The 15,771-nt window shown below is 39.0% G+C and overlaps 1 protein-coding gene across 2 annotated transcripts in view; it reads right to left on the reverse strand.

Moving 5' to 3' along the window:
• Positions 1-1,872: 1,872 nt before the first annotated feature.
• PDK1 (pyruvate dehydrogenase kinase 1) overlaps positions 1,873-15,771 on the reverse strand; it is a 34,313-nt gene continuing 20,414 nt past the window's right edge. Inside the window, exons 8-10 of one of the 2 annotated variants that reach the window (XM_036254079.1) lie at positions 10,765-10,875; positions 7,147-7,260; positions 1,873-4,672 (exon numbers count right to left, since the gene is read on the reverse strand). In XM_036254079.1, the coding sequence (XP_036109972.1) occupies positions 4,532-4,672; positions 7,147-7,260; positions 10,765-10,875 (366 nt within the window). In that variant the 3' untranslated portion in view covers positions 1,873-4,531. The remainder of the gene's footprint in view (positions 4,673-7,146; positions 7,261-10,764; positions 10,876-15,771) is intronic. The other variant, XM_036254078.1, reaches the window with a different exon arrangement.

A 15,771-nucleotide genomic window follows, 5' to 3' on the forward strand; every position in this document is an offset into this window, starting at 1 on the left:
TGAATTTTAAAATGCCCTGTCATAAACTGTTTCCTAAAGGAATTTTTCACCATTTTGAATTTATTATAAACAGATGCCAACATTTCAACTCAAAACTACCAAATTTCTGACAATAGTCTATGTGACAACTATAGGAATTATACTTCTAAACTTTCAGAAAATAACTCAGTGTTGAAGACAACACTCAAATGGAAGTTTGATCTTACCAGAATAAAAATTGTATATTTTTGTTTAAAAAATCTCTAATTTAAGCAAGTAAAACATAGCTGTCCTATTCCTCAACATAAATAACCACTTTTCTAAGAACAGAAAAAAAAAAAAAAAAAGACGGAAGTCTTGTAGCAAAATCCAGCAATCTTGTCTTTTACTGTTAAAAGCCTACTGTTAAAAAAATGTGCGAATTCTAGAAAAAAGGGGGCAGTATAGTGTATAAATTTTTCCAAACATGTAAATGGAATAAAAGGTGCAGTTTAAAAATGACAGAAATAAACAAACCAGTGATGCATTCTTTGTTGACATACATAAAATCCTTCACACCATATTATAGTCTTTTTTCAAGTGCATTGGGCTATACTGTAAGAGGGTTAATTACTCTGGCCAGAAGTAAATCATATATGATCAAAAATTCCTCCAGCAAAAGCTTTGTTTGCAAATGAGCTCTCTCAATTCTGATTACTCTTCCGTTAAAATGTCACATTCATGTCACAGCAATTGAAGACATAAACTGAAATTGGGTGACTGATTTCTGGCTTCCTCTCTGATTAGCCCTTCACAAGCCATAACACTAAGAGTTTGTGTCCCCAGTTCTTTCTCTGTGATGTTCTGTTATGGAACTTGTTGGCTCTAACAATGAAGGGACGTTGTGGTCCTACCCCATCAATCAGAAATAGGATAGAAATCTTTTTTTTTATCCTCACTGGAGGACATTTTTCCATTCTTTGTTCAGACAGAGCGGGAAGGAGAGAGAGAAAAAAACATCTACATGAAAGGGACACATCGAGCAGTCGCCACCCGCACGACCCAACCAGGGCCGGGGACAAACTGCAACCGAGGTACATGCCCCTAGCGGGAACCAAACCCAGGTCTCCGGACCACAGGCCGACGCTCTAACTGCTGAGCCAAACTGGCCAGGGCAGAAATCTATTTTTGACTAAAGGAGTTAGATCTGACTTTCAGCTGGTCCAAGCAGAGGGGTAATTGCTCATTACATTTAGACCTTTTCTCTAATTACTCATATCGTGAAAAGTTATTCAAAGAGCATTTAAACATAACCTTTCAAAGATCACACAAAAAGTCTTCATTCATGCAATTAGTCATCTGTGTATGTTCAGATAATGAAAATCTAGGATAACTGAAATCGTACCAACTCTCCCTTTGGCTTTCTCCATTAGAATAATACACACTGGAAATCTAAGTTCCAAACACTTCCTCAACTGAAGATAGTGAGATTTCATGCCAGCCAACTAGCTACAACTTTTTTAATGTTTACAGAATGTTGGACCTTGATGATGCAAAACTTTTATTTAAAAGACATGATTAGCCCTGGCCAGTTTGGTTCAGCGGTTAGAGCGTTGGTCTGTGGTCTGGAGAAACCCAGGTTTGGTTCCCACTAAGGGCACGAACCTCGGTTGCAGTTTGTCCCTGGCCCTGGTTGGGTTGTGTGGATGGCAACCACTCTATGTGTTCCTTTCACATCGATGTTTCTCTCTCTCTCTCTCTCTCTCTCTCTCTCTCTCTCTCTCTCTCTTCCCCTCCCAATCTATCTGAACAAAATATCAAAAAAAAAAAGTCCTTGAGGATAAAAAAATAAATAAAATAAAAAAATAAAAGACATGCTTATATTTTCAAAACCTAAATTGTCCCAACTTAATTTTCAAAATAAGAGTTGATCCATGTTTTCAGTTTATTGCCATTCACACATTTAATAAAATAACATGGTAAATTCCACTTCAACATCTTCACAGTGCAAGAAAAGTGATTGTTATTGAGTAGAAGATATCTAACGCTAGCCAGTATTTTAAGTATAGCGCAGAATATTTTTGTGATTCTTCCTTAAAAATGTTGGCACATTCATTAAATGCCCAAGTTATAAAAACCACTTAGTATCAATTCTTATCCTTCAGCATATTTTTATATCTACATAGTATCACGAATTAAATGCCGGTGGGCAAAAGATTGTAAAAAAAAATCTAAAGACATTTCAGGTTTTGATTTAAAACCAACTAGAAAAAATCTGCCCCGCCCCAATATTTTTGTTATGTAATTGTTTGTCCATTACCACAATAACAAAATAAAGAACCACTATACTTTAAAAAGAAATTAAAGGAAAAGATTTCATTTTTCCTTTCAAACACGATTTCTTACCTCTTAAAGAGGGAAAACTTTAAATTTGGGTTTAAATTGGGGGCAAGAGTCTTGCATAGGTAAAAACATTAAGTTTATGTCAGTTATACAAATGTCTTGTTTAGGGAAGAAAGTGGATACTTTGATTCAAAGATTCTAAAATATTTTATCATTACAAGCGTCATTTTTTCCTCTGGGGCCCTGGGGGCGATGGTGGGTTGGTAGGTGGGGCTCCGGACTACTCCTTCGCTCCCCCCAAGACTCTGGCGGAGGGTTCCGTGCAGCCTGGAGGGGAGCAGCGAGCCGGCGAGGGAGCCCCAGGGAGGCGCCTCCCAAGGCCGGGGCGGGGCCCAGGTCCAAGGGCCGGAGAGAGCCCCCAGTGCCGGGTGTGGTGGGGTCGCAGCCGGACCGGCCGGGAGCAGGCCCTGCCACACCACCACCAGCCCCCGGAGCAGAAAGTATAATTTAAAGCTAAACACTTGTAACACGTTGAGCTAATAAAATCATCTATTAGCATATTCTATTGTTTACCACAAAATCCATAATAAAGGCAAAAGATCTTTTTTTCCAACATATGCCCAGATTGGCGAAGAAGGCCCGGGCAAAACACACCCCTGGACCATCCTCTCCAATCCGGGTTCCAGACGAAATGCCCTTCAACATCCCTCCTCCTCCACCCCCCGCCCCCGTGGCAAATTTATATAGAATTATTCAGTTTACTAATCCTTTTGAGAATGAGGTGTTTCAACTCAATGTATTTTCCAGATAAAGTTCCCCCATTTCAGTAGTAAAGCTGCTCTTTAAGCATTTAAAATCTTACTTTAAAATTCATTTTCAATGTATTTCCCTGTCACCGTAAAAGAAGACGAGGTTTGACTAAACTGTCTCCTCAATTCCTGGTCCCCCAGATCCGGTGCCGGGGATGACCAGCAGACAGCTTGGGCCCGGCTCCAATCCTCGGCACCTTGAGTCTCAACACCAGGCTGACAGCACCTGCTCTGTATCTGTTACCTGATACACCAGAGTATCTGTAGACTACAAATTACCATACGAATGCAAAGGATTGCTGTGATAAGCCCCAACTGACTTTTTCCTGATAACAAAGTCTAGATATTTCTTATCAAATATATGTTCTTTTGTCAAGACGTGCATTTATGGTTCTGATCCTTCTGTTACCTGCTGTTCTCCAGTAGTTATGTCTCCTGCTCAAATAATACTTCTAATTGCACCAGGCTTGAGATTCAGTCTGTCTCTCCTAGGTAGGTGAAAACCAAAACCTAAAGATCGCTTACTTTAGTAAATGTGGTATCATCACTGCTCACTCTAACAGAATGGTTCCCTAAGTAGGTGATGCCTCAGACTCACCTACCAAGCATTTTAAGAGTCTAATCCATGCCTAGAGCAGGACCCAGAAAAACTCTTTCTCTAAAGCTCCCCCATGTAATCTCAACAATTGATAGTTTGACCGCTTTGCCCACAATTTCTTCTCTATGTTAGCAGCTGCTAGTTTGTTTTTAGTATAGAAATTTCTCCTTGAGCTAATCACAAGCACATTCAAAGTAGGCTGCCCATGATCTAGGCTTAGATCTGTAGGGAACTAGTCATTATAATCCTTTGCAATAAGATTTAAAATGATAAGTTAACTTCAGAGCTAAGATAATGCATGTAGAAGCTTGAAGGTGGCTGGTTCTACACTAACAGGACAACTGCTTTACGTGTAGTTAGTCACTGGAAAGCATGAAGACCACCTTACTACAGTTTCCACTACTAAATAAAGGACAGCAGAACTCCTCCAGATAACACTACAATGGTTAATGGCTAATCAGTATTATTAAGAAAATGTTTCCTACAAACACAAGTGAAAAATGTATTTTACAAAACCATTCAGCTTCCTGTAAAAACCCCAAGATTTACACTCTTCTGGAGTCTATCGTAAAGGGGAAAGTTGACCAAAACTATGATTGTTTAAAAATATGTTTGATTAACTGTGAAAATATAAGTGTCAAATAGGTACAATTTCATCCTTTAGGAGATTTAACAGGCATAAATGGAATTCAGTTTCCACCTATTCTACCCAAATAGCTGTGAAAAGGACATGAAGTATTTGGTATAATGTAGTTCTGAACACCATCCCTCCCAAATTTAATACAAAAGCCACATTTGGATTTCCTAGGGATCCCAAGTGTATCTAGGCACTGCGGAACGTTGTCATGTCTTTTGGTTCTCTGCTGGGGACACACCAGTCATCGGCCTCATGGTTGGCTTTGTAATGCTTCCAGGCAGCTTTGTTATACACGGGGAGTCTTTCTATGGATTCTGTTGACAGAGCCTGAAAGAAAAGCAGGACCTAAGTCTGGCATGTTTTTAGAATCCATTATGTAAGAAAACATACAGTGACAAAAGGTTACTACAAATTAAATAATACTTTATTGGCTTTGTATTTTATTAATCACAACACCGTCTCCATAAATTTTTAAATAGTGTACATATTTGAAACATGCTATTGGTAAGTCTGCAGGGCTGCCTGGTGTGTGTGCTGCCCACAGTAATTCTCCAGCCCAGAAACCTGGACTGACATTTTATACAAGTGTGATAGATGCCTCTTACAAAGCATGACCCAAACAGAAGTTGGTTAATTTAAAAAGTCATGTAAGTAAAAAAGCACAAAAATTAACATATGTACTTTAATATATGTAATGATACAATCATTTCATGAACTCTATTTTAATTATTTGTTAGAATAAATACTATTTTTCAGTACAGTCATTGAACTTTTAAAATTTCAATATACTATTATTATTAATAAATATAAAACTATGCCTAAGGCATCTTGGCTTCTGCATGAACCATTACTGGCCCTGGGTTTGCTCCTGTGTCTTTCCCTCCTGCCATTAAAGCCATAATTTCAGTTACAACATGTGTGTCTCTGCATCATGCATAATTTCATGTTTCCAACATGCACTACCATTAATTCACTGTTCTATTTCACTTTCTTGTAAGTCATTGGAAATTGAAACAAACTATGTTCCTCATTATCTTCTTCAAGTTGGGACATTTCAATAGAATTTCAAACTTTAGCCATTGTCATTCTCCAAAACACAGAAAATATTGAACCATAAATTTCATTCTGATAATACTAAGGAAGGTATTTGATGTTGACCACTTTAATGACTCTATGAGACTCCTGTCATCTATTTTTTTCCAAAATGGAACTAAAAAGCTTTCACCTATATATTCTCTTTAAATATGCCAGAACTGCCGGCACCACTGAGCCACAGACGGGATCAAAGATGTTACATTTAGTGATAAAAACATTGCCTTCATGTTGCCCTTTTCAAGTTCCTTACAATTGAAATGGTTAAAAAGAAAAAAGGAAAAGAGAAAGAATTATGATCTTAAAAGAATTTAACCTTTTCAGATAAATGTATTTTTCCCAATGTCAGGTCTTCAGCATTTCCTGTAAAATAGGTGCCATCTAGTGGCCATAACAAGAAACTAGCGTCACTAAAAAATTAAGTTGGATCAGTTTAGCCACCAATCCAGGGAGTGGACTGATGGGGCCCAGGGCTCTCCCTCACTGTAAAATATACCAGTCTCGGCATAAACACACGGAATACCCGAGGCCAGTAGGCTCAGTGCTTCCGCTCCCACCAGGTGAGCTATAGGCTTACCAAGAGTCACCTGTGCTTGTTCCCAAATCTGTTTATGCAATTACACCTGTCATTGTAAATACATAATTTAATCAAGTATTACTTAAAGTACTGAAAAAGAGGGGGAGGGTTTTTTGAAAACTAAGTTGAATATTTTGGAAAATCTCATGAAGGAAAGTCACATAAGGATTGCTGTCAAACCACAAGAAGACATCTGTGAAGGACTGCATACAAATAAAAAAGCACTTGGTTTTTGTGCCCTGGCCGGTTTGGCTCAGCGGTTACAGCATCAGCCCATGGATCAAAGGGTCTCAGGTTTGATTCCTGGTCGAAGGCACATACCTGGGTTGCAGGTTCAATCCCCAGCCACCATTGGGGTTGTACGGGAGGCAACCAATCTATGTATCTCTCTCACATAGATGTTTCTCCCCTTCTCTCTCACTTTCCCTCCCTCCTCCCCCCCAAAAAAAATCACCCTGGCCGGTTTTGCTCAGCAGTTAGAGCGTGGGCCTGTGGTCCGGAAATACCTGGGTTTGTTGTCTGCTAAGGGCACGTACTTTGGTTGCAGCTTGTACCCAGCCCCGGATGGGTTGTGCGGGTGGCAACCACTCAATGTGTCCCTTTCCCGTCGATGTTTCTCTTTCTCTCTTCCTCTCTCTCCCTCCCACTCTATCTGAAAAATGTCCTTGGGTGAGGATAAAAAAAAAAAAAAAAAGAAAAAAAAAAATCAATGGAAAAGTATCCGTGGGTGAAGATTAACAAAACAAAACAAAAAAAAGATTGGTGGATCTATGTCCATTCGTGTGTTTCGTGTTAAAATTAAATTTGTAAGACATAAAACTTTTCATGATTCCCCACTTTAACCTAACTTTCCTTCTATTAACAACCATAGTCCTGATCATTACAGATAAGACTATTTCTTTCCCCGAGTCAAGGAGATCATTTGTCAAAAAAGATGAGGTCCTATGCCAATATATATATATATATATATATATATATATATATATATATACACACACACACACACACACACACACACACACTTCTATTTAACTGGAATGAGATAGAGGAAAATTTCATTACAGTTAAATATTGACATCTTTTCTTCTTATCAAAAGAAGTCTCATTCACTCAAGAAAACTACAGTTACTACCTTAATGTAGATCACTGCATCTGTCCCATAGCCCTCAAGGGAATACAGCTTCAGGTCTCCTTGGAAGTACTGTGCATAAAGACGGGAGATGGGCAGTCCATAGCCAAAACCAGCCTGTTGTGTGAGAAAAAATGAAATTCTATTCAAAACGCCACACACTGAAATAAGTGCTATTGAGTACCCCGGGGCTATCAGAGCTTGCATCTAAGAGACCAGTTAATACCTAAGTATTTCTAAAAATGTAGCTGGAGCCTAGCTGAGTACTATATTAGATGACTCCCCTCTGATCATTTAGAAGCCTTCATTCTTCTATTATAAAATGACTTGCAGGGATCTGAAAAAGCATATGGCTTTTCTTCATTAGCCTGCTCTAGAGTATCCCAATAGTGCTTTGGGCAATTTCAAATAAAACATGTTCTCTCTTTTAGGAATAAGAGTAGAAAAAGCCTTGCTGCACCCTGGTCAGTGTGGCTCAGTGGTGAGAGCATCAGCCCTCAGACCAAAGGGTAGCAGGTTCAAGTGCCAGGCAAGGGCACGTACCTGGGTTGCATGTTCGATCCCCAACCCTGGTCAGATGGGTGCAGGAGGCAACCAATCAATGTGTGTCTCTCACATTGATGTTTCTCTCTCTCTCTGTCACTCTTTTTCTCCTCCCTTGCTCCTTCCCTCCCTTCCACTCTCTCTAAAAATATCAATGGAAAAAATATCTTCCAGTGAGGATTAAAAAGGAAAAGCCTTGTTGCAATCTTACAGATATACCTCATGACTTCATGCCATGAACTTCCAGCCTGTGTTGTGAACCTGGAGAGATCCATAACAGCCCTTTCTTAATTCTCACTTACAAGTCACTTCCCTGTTTAAAAATCTTCAAAGCACAGCCCTATCCCCCACCCACTGGCTTGAAATAAAAATCCAAGCTTCTAAAAAGAGCTTTCATGGCCAGATAAGATCAAGTCTCTGCTTCCCACTTTCCAGTCCGGCTAAACTAAATCTCCTGCTCTCAAGTTCTTCAAACAAATGCTATTTTTAATCCTGTCTCTTTGTCCCCCCTATTCCCAGTAACTGGAATGACCTTCTTTACCTGGATACATCCTACCAATTCTTTGATACAAAGCAAAACATTTAGATAAATGTAAAAACTGTTTTATTCACCAAATGAAATGCTCAATGACATTCTGTATACCACTTTAGTTAAGAGCTTATGTGGATTCAGGAATCAAAGCGCTATTAACAAATCCAGGCTCTGGATATTTGTTTTCTCTGGCTTTCTCTATCCCCACCACTTATTACTTGAGTTTTCTAACCAGAGTGTCTGTTCACCCTCCAAATCAACCATCCGTTCTCCATACTTCTCCTTGCCCTGGGAGGCTGACCTGAATGGATGATGTCAATGGATTCCCATGCCCTCTGCCTCCAGTGGGTCTGGCCAACGGGGAACCCAGTAGGAGTTTAGAGGGAGTCGAGTCCCTCTGCTTCCTTCAGCCTCAGTTTGCTTCCCTTGGGCAGATAGGGCCCCTGATCTGCAGCCTTCCCCTTTTCTGGGTCTGCTAACTTCTCCTTGTGCCCTGGATTCTGAGTGCTGACAGTTCACTGCCGCTAGCCCTGGGTTCCTGTCTAGCCCCACTCACAGCTCTGTGATTGTCTCTTTGTAAATAAGCCTTCCTTAATTGTCATAATTTGAGTGAGCTCCCTTTTCTGTTGGGACCTTGACTGATACATTAAAGAGTTCCAGAAAGGGCCCCAAGGACACTGCACAAGCAGGTGGCTCAGGATGCCATGGCCTGATCTGCTTCATCACTGCCAATCCCTCAACCACACCTGTGGGCTCGTGGGGCTTCCCCTAGAGATCAGGGGAAGAGAAGAAAACCACACGGGCTTGGCCCACTGATGACCTACTCTGGACGCCAGCACCAGCCAGAAGTGGACTGCCCTTTCATACCACCTCTCTCAGGGCAGGAGTCCATCTTCCCCTGGGCAGAACGTGAGGTCACCACCTACAGGACTCACAGATAGCAAACAGCCTAGCTGGCTGGTCAGGGACTTGGAGAAAACGGAAGTGGATAGCTGATGAGAAGGTCTGGAGGAGAGAAATGTGGATGGTCTCTCTCAGTGGGCTTCCAGGGTGAAGATATTCCCCCCACGCAGATGCCCGCCAGCAGGCATCCACATGGAGGCAGCTCCAGGCGCCAGGCAGACCAGATGACCACTGCTGGGGCTGGCGGCAGCCTCTCCCCAGCTGCCCCCTGCTGGCCTCCCGGGTCCACTACAAATGTTCGTGACATCAGGAAGAAGGCTCTGGGAGAGCTCAGCAAGTCTTCCCCTCCGTAAGGCTGTATATACGCATTGGGGAGCCTGTGCCATACCAAGCCTCCTGTTTTCTTAAAAATCCACACAAATTCTGTATCCTAAACAACAGACACGTATATGGCACTGACTTTGTGCCAGGCACTATAAAAGGTATTTTTACATATATTAAATTCAGCCCTTACAATAACTTGATTTTTAAAGTTGGAGAAACTGGGTATTAAAAGGCCCATACTTTTCCCAAAGCTACACAGCTAAAATGTAGTGAAGTCAGGAACAGAACCAGATAGTTTGGATCCAGAGTCTGGATTAATATGCTATTCTGCTCTCCAAGAAAATTCTATAATATTTGTTTACTAAAAAAGCAGTCTATCCCTGCTCTCCCCTTACTTCTAGAGTAAAAGTAGACTCTAAGAAGATGCTCATGTTTATTATTTGACCTCCTCTGCCCCTTGGTATGTGGATGCCTATCCCGGCACCACAAAGGTCCACTTGAGAAGCTCATTACTATATTAATCATTTTGGAAGTTTTGTAAGACATGACCATATTACAGTTGTAGCTACAAAATGTGTGCTGTGTAACAGGTAAAACTATTTTAATGAAGTCCTTCTAGTTAACTTCTGGAGTCGAAACCACCCGCCTTACGCAGTGTTTCATCATATCACAGCATGACTCCAGCGTACACGCCAGAGAAGATTCCAAGCCTCGAACAACAGTTCTCCCAGAATTACAGGTCGGAGATTTGACAAAGTGCTTTTCTCAGGGTCAGAGAACAAGGCTGGAGTCCATTCAGAAGCTAATCTTATTAAACCTGAAAACAGATAACTAATAAGTTGAAAAAAAAATACCTGCAAAACGGTTTATAATTTGAATCATTTCCAGGTTGGTGATTAAATTGACCAGAACTCTAGTCTTACTTCTTTCTGAGTCTAGAGTATGAGATATTTCTATTATAAGTACTTGAGGGGGGGGGAAATCAACACTGAAAATTATATCAGTGTTGACCAAATACCAGTAAAACTGCTAATTTCGTCTTCACATTAGAAATAGTATATCCATGAAAACCACTGACACCACGATCAAGCCTGGCAACGAGACCACCACAACACTCTTTGTCTTCTGCTCTTCAATCAAAAGAAAAAAAATAACCAAAATTTAATACCATTTAAATTTAGAGAAAGTGTTTTCTTCTAAGCGCCTCCCTTCTTCCTTGGGGTGTACCCTCCACAACAGCTTAACTGATTTATTTGGCAACTGATTTGTGTTTTCTGGCAATTCACAAAAACACACTTCATTATTTCTTGATCACCTACCAGGGGCACTGCTCGGGACGTCTCGACACGAGGCCGGGGTGCAGTTGAGTACATGTAGTTGAAGAGTCTGTCGATTTTCCTCAAAGGAACACCACCTCCTCGGTCACTCATCTGAGATGAGAAAGGATCATGCACTATGACCAAGTCCCATAAACAGCAAATGTGGACATATACTCAGTGTCACAGTTTAACTGCTGGCTTCAGAGTATGGCTTCCAAAGTGATATCATGCAATCCAAGTTGCAAATGTAAACAATTCCCTCCTTGCTGGGCTTAACCCGTCTAACACGTAGAATTCTACACATAATAAACTCCATCATAACACAAGTCCAATGTGGTGGCTTTGTGTATTACTGAAGTCATACTAACACAGCTGTATAGCACAGAATGTGGCATAAACTAAGCCTATCTTGGATGTAAAAATAAATTTATTATTCCTTTATGGTGGGCAGTTTGACAACCAAATGGAAAATGCATAAACCCTCCAATCCCACAATGTTTATCCTAAAAAAATAATCAGAAATGCAAATAATGTGTGAGACTCTGTCACAGCACTGTGGAGAACAGATGAAACTGGATTACTGCCTAAACAGAAGACTATTTGAATAAACTCATATATATTCTAAAATAGAACACTATTTAGCCATTAAATAGTATATAGAACTGTATGTACTGGCATGAGAGATGTTCACAAAATCTTATTCAATACTAAAAGTTATGAAGAAGCATTTATAATATTCTAATTTTGTAAAAATTAAATTATAAAAAAGTCTGTAATGATATATTTTTGTGGAATTATGAATGACTTTCTTCTTTTGGATTTTTAGTTTCTGAATTTTCACAATTCCTGCTATTATGGAAAACAACAGTATAATTTTCATCTTCAGGGAGGAAATTTCAGAACCACTTCGCTGTGTTGTAGAATCTCATCTACCAGCCACTTCACAGCATAGACTCCCAGACAACTTCCTGGAGAGTTTATAAGGTACATAGGTTTTCATATTGTGCTTATGTCATTTTCCAACTCAAATCATATGGCAAACTGGATTTAATCATTTATTTACAGACTGTCTTCATTTTATTTTCCTTCACAGTTAACATGGACATATTTTCCTAGCTATTGTACACCTTCCATTCTAATCTACTACAGCTATTTTCCTTTGTTACAAAATCTAAATTGATTCTACTCTATAATCTATAATATTAACATAGTTGTCATATACAAACATATCTGCTTTTAACATAGGTATGCATAGATATAAACATAGTTCTGAATGCTACTTATTCAAAAGTCAATAGGCTAGATGGCTTCTGGTTAAGTTTTTGTATAGTCTTTAAAATTTTTTACAGTATGTTTATACAGTAAGTCCTTGCTTAATGTCGTCAATCGGTTCTTGAAGCTGTGGTAAAATGATGTATAAGGAAAACAATTTTACTACAGTCTAATTGATATAAACAAGAGATAAGTTCCTATGACATTTAATCAATGTTATAACTAAACAACGTTAAATAAATGATGTCATTTGAGGACCTGATTTTTTTTTTTTTCTTTTCACAAAAATCACATAGCTATTTTAATTTTTAAAATAAAAATCCACTTTGAAATACCATTTGAAGACTTGCCTCTGATATATCTACAATTAGATAATTACAGTATAAAAATATATAAGAACTTTATTAAGAACTCTGTTGCATTATGCTTGCAATTGTTCTTGGCCATGAATTCAAAGTCCTGTGAAGAGATTAATTTTAGTAAGATGAATAAAGAGGTCTGGGTATTTTCTGAGATACATCAATTTGTTAATGAGTCATCCTTTAATTTTATGCTCTCCTGCACATATCATGGTAACACGGTAAGAAGTGCGAGGGTTCTATAAATATTAACTAAGGAAACAATATATTAGAATAAATATTAAGATAAAAAGGTAGAATTCAATAAACATTCCCTGGTTTTCCTCAGTCTTCTGGCATACAGCAGGTATCAAACAGGAAATGATTTCTACCCAGGTGAGTATGAGAAAAGCAGAGATAAGGACAGAAAGGACAGAGGTAGACTCTGAGAGGTATCTTCTTATTAGAGATTAGGGGGTAAACTGAGTCATCGGAATATAGTCAAAAACGGTAAAGGTAACATCCTTTGCTTTGTAGCCAAAAACACAATAAACTAAAACCAGTAGATTTTTAAAGTGGTCAAAAGAGTTTCCAAGAGCGTTGTAAGAGATGATATTATACCAGAAAATCTGAGTTACTGGGGAAAAGGAAGGGGAGACAATAATGGGAGAGAGAGAGACAGATGTTTGGGTCTATATATATTTAAGACAAGAAGAATGGTACTCTGATGACAAATACAATGAGTGATGTGAAATTTAAACAGAAAATCTGATTAAAATAATTTGAAGGAAAAAAATCTAGACTCATGGGAACATAAGCCTATGCCAAAGGAAAGGAAAGGGATTATGAAAGAGACACGTGGTAGGGGTGATGTCAACAGGAAGGCTGAGGAAGAGAAGTTTTCCAAATATTTTTAAAGTTTTCTCTTTAGTGCATGAAATCACCATTTCTCAATGTCATCTAACCAGGAGCTGCCATCCTTAACATCCTGTTCCCCCACAGCACTGGGATCCCTGGGCCAGCTTGTGTGAATTCCAGGTTCAAGGGAAATGACCCACTGCTAACTTGATGACAGCTCTGGAGGCAGGAAATGTACCAGCTCTGAGCTCTCACCCAGAGTTCCTGAAGTCTCTTATTCGACACCTTTTTCAATGTCGAGTTTATAAAATCACCAATAGCGAATGAAGCAAGACATTTACATTTTAATTGAAAAGATATGTGGCTTTAATACTCACATTATTTACTGAATATAGATCAAGCACAAAATCTGAAAGAGCAGCTAGAGCTCTAAGACAAAAAACCACAATTCTTCCACAGGATTTTCAGCAGAGGTGAAAAATGTCAGTAACTTGAACAAACTAAAAGAATGGGGGGTGGGGGGGAGCTTGATCCTGAAAGTCTAGGATGACTGATGGGGATGAAATCTCTATTGAAGAAAATTAAAGCAAGCATTTAACACATAAACATATAGCAAGAGTAGATGCAGTCACGTGACTTTGGATGTGAGGAGGCAGAGCCCAATATATAGGTAGGGCTTCTAGAACAGTCTGTTCAAGACCCTTACGAACATTTTTGTAACAGCTTCATTGAAAAACAATTCACATACCAGGTAAGTCACCATACAACTCAATGTGCAGCCATCACAGTCGATTTTTAAATATTTTCATTACCTCAAAAAGAAACCCCGGATACTTTATTACACTCCTAAGCAACCATTAGTCTACTTTTAGCCCCTTCATATTTGTCTATTCTGGATATTTCATATGAATAGAATCATACACTATATGGCCTTTTGTGGTTGCTTTCTTCCCCTTAGCATAATGTTTTCAATGCTGCAGCAACCACGTTGTAGCATGTACCAATGCTTCATACTTTTTATGGCCAAATAATATTCCATGAGATGGCTATATATCACATTTTGTTGATCCATTTATCAGTTGATGGACACTTGGGCTATTTCCATTTTTTTTTTTTTTTTTTTTACTATTGTGAATAATGCTGCATGAATATCCCTGTGTAATTTTTGCCTTGAAAATCTATATTTAAACCTTCAGCATACATACTTACCTAGAAGTGGAAATGCTAGGTCATTATGAAATTTTCTTTACACCAAACAGACAGATTCCCTAAGCAAAGTCTGTCCATCCACCAGCACAGAACGAGTCTCTGCTGAGTGCCTAGGAGCCCAGTGAACCTGGATCCATGTGGTGATGAAAACCGCAATAATGGAAAACACCTGCAGACCAGGACGCTGCAGCACAAGAACAGAAGCAGAGAAAGCTACAAGTAGGATCATGCTGCAGCATAACTGAAGCCCCAAAGCAGAAGACATATGGGACTTATTTTGAATCAAGTAAACCTTAGAGGACAAGTAGCTGACACATAACTAACCAAAAAATAGACACACATTAGCATCTGGGCTGGAAAAAAATGTGACACATTCACATTCCTTTTTCAGCAAACAGATGGTACAGCCACATATTTATTTGTGCCTCACTATTTTAAATGAACAGCCAAGAGAGATAAATAGAAAAAAGAAATTCAGAGATAACAGTGCAGACTGCAGGGACAAATTAATTTTTTATAAAACAGCTATCATTAATATCCTCGGCATGATAAAAGAAGATAAAACTAAAATGAAATACTATAAAAAAGAATAATAACAAAAGAAATTTATAATAAGAAAGTGAAACTAAAAAGTCAGTAGAAGGGCTGGGAATTTAAAGTCAAGGAAATCTCACAGAATAGAACAAAAAGTTAAGCAGATTAAAAAACAGCAGAAAAAAAGATATGAAAAAAGAAAGGATCATTTCACAAAGCCCAACATCCTCCAAATATGACTATCAGAAAGTGAAACAGTAGGGAAGAAAGTACCAAGGAAACAAGAGAAATTCTAAATTCTAAAGAGTCCAGCCCAATGGAAAGGCCCACACCATTCATATCATAGTGAAATTTCAAAACAGAGCTGGAAAAAAAAGCTTCAGTGAAACAAAACCTCACAACTAGAACAGGTTACATACAAAGGAATGGGAGTTGGAATAAGCATAAGTCTTCTCAAAAGGAAATCAAGAATAATGTCCTCAAAAATAGTGGAAGACGGAGCTCTAAAAAGTCTCTCCTCCATCAAAGCACCAGGAAAAAGGCAAAAATTGTCGGAATCAACTTTGTTCAGCTCTGGAAATTAACCGAAGTCTTGCAGCGATTTTGGTAGCATGTAGTCAAGAAAAACAACAGTGAGATTCATGGTGTTTTTAACTTGCCTTATTTCCACCCCCATCAATAATATGCAATCAGAATTAAATCGGCAACCTAGCAGCCACTGCATTTTTCTGACCCGATTCTGAGCTCCCAATGCAAAAAGTATTGCCTATACCCACTCCCCATTTTCAGATATATT

Source organism: Molossus molossus, unplaced genomic scaffold, assembly GCF_014108415.1.
Source record: "Molossus molossus isolate mMolMol1 unplaced genomic scaffold, mMolMol1.p scaffold_m16_p_11, whole genome shotgun sequence".
NCBI lineage: Eukaryota > Metazoa > Chordata > Mammalia > Chiroptera > Molossidae > Molossus > Molossus molossus.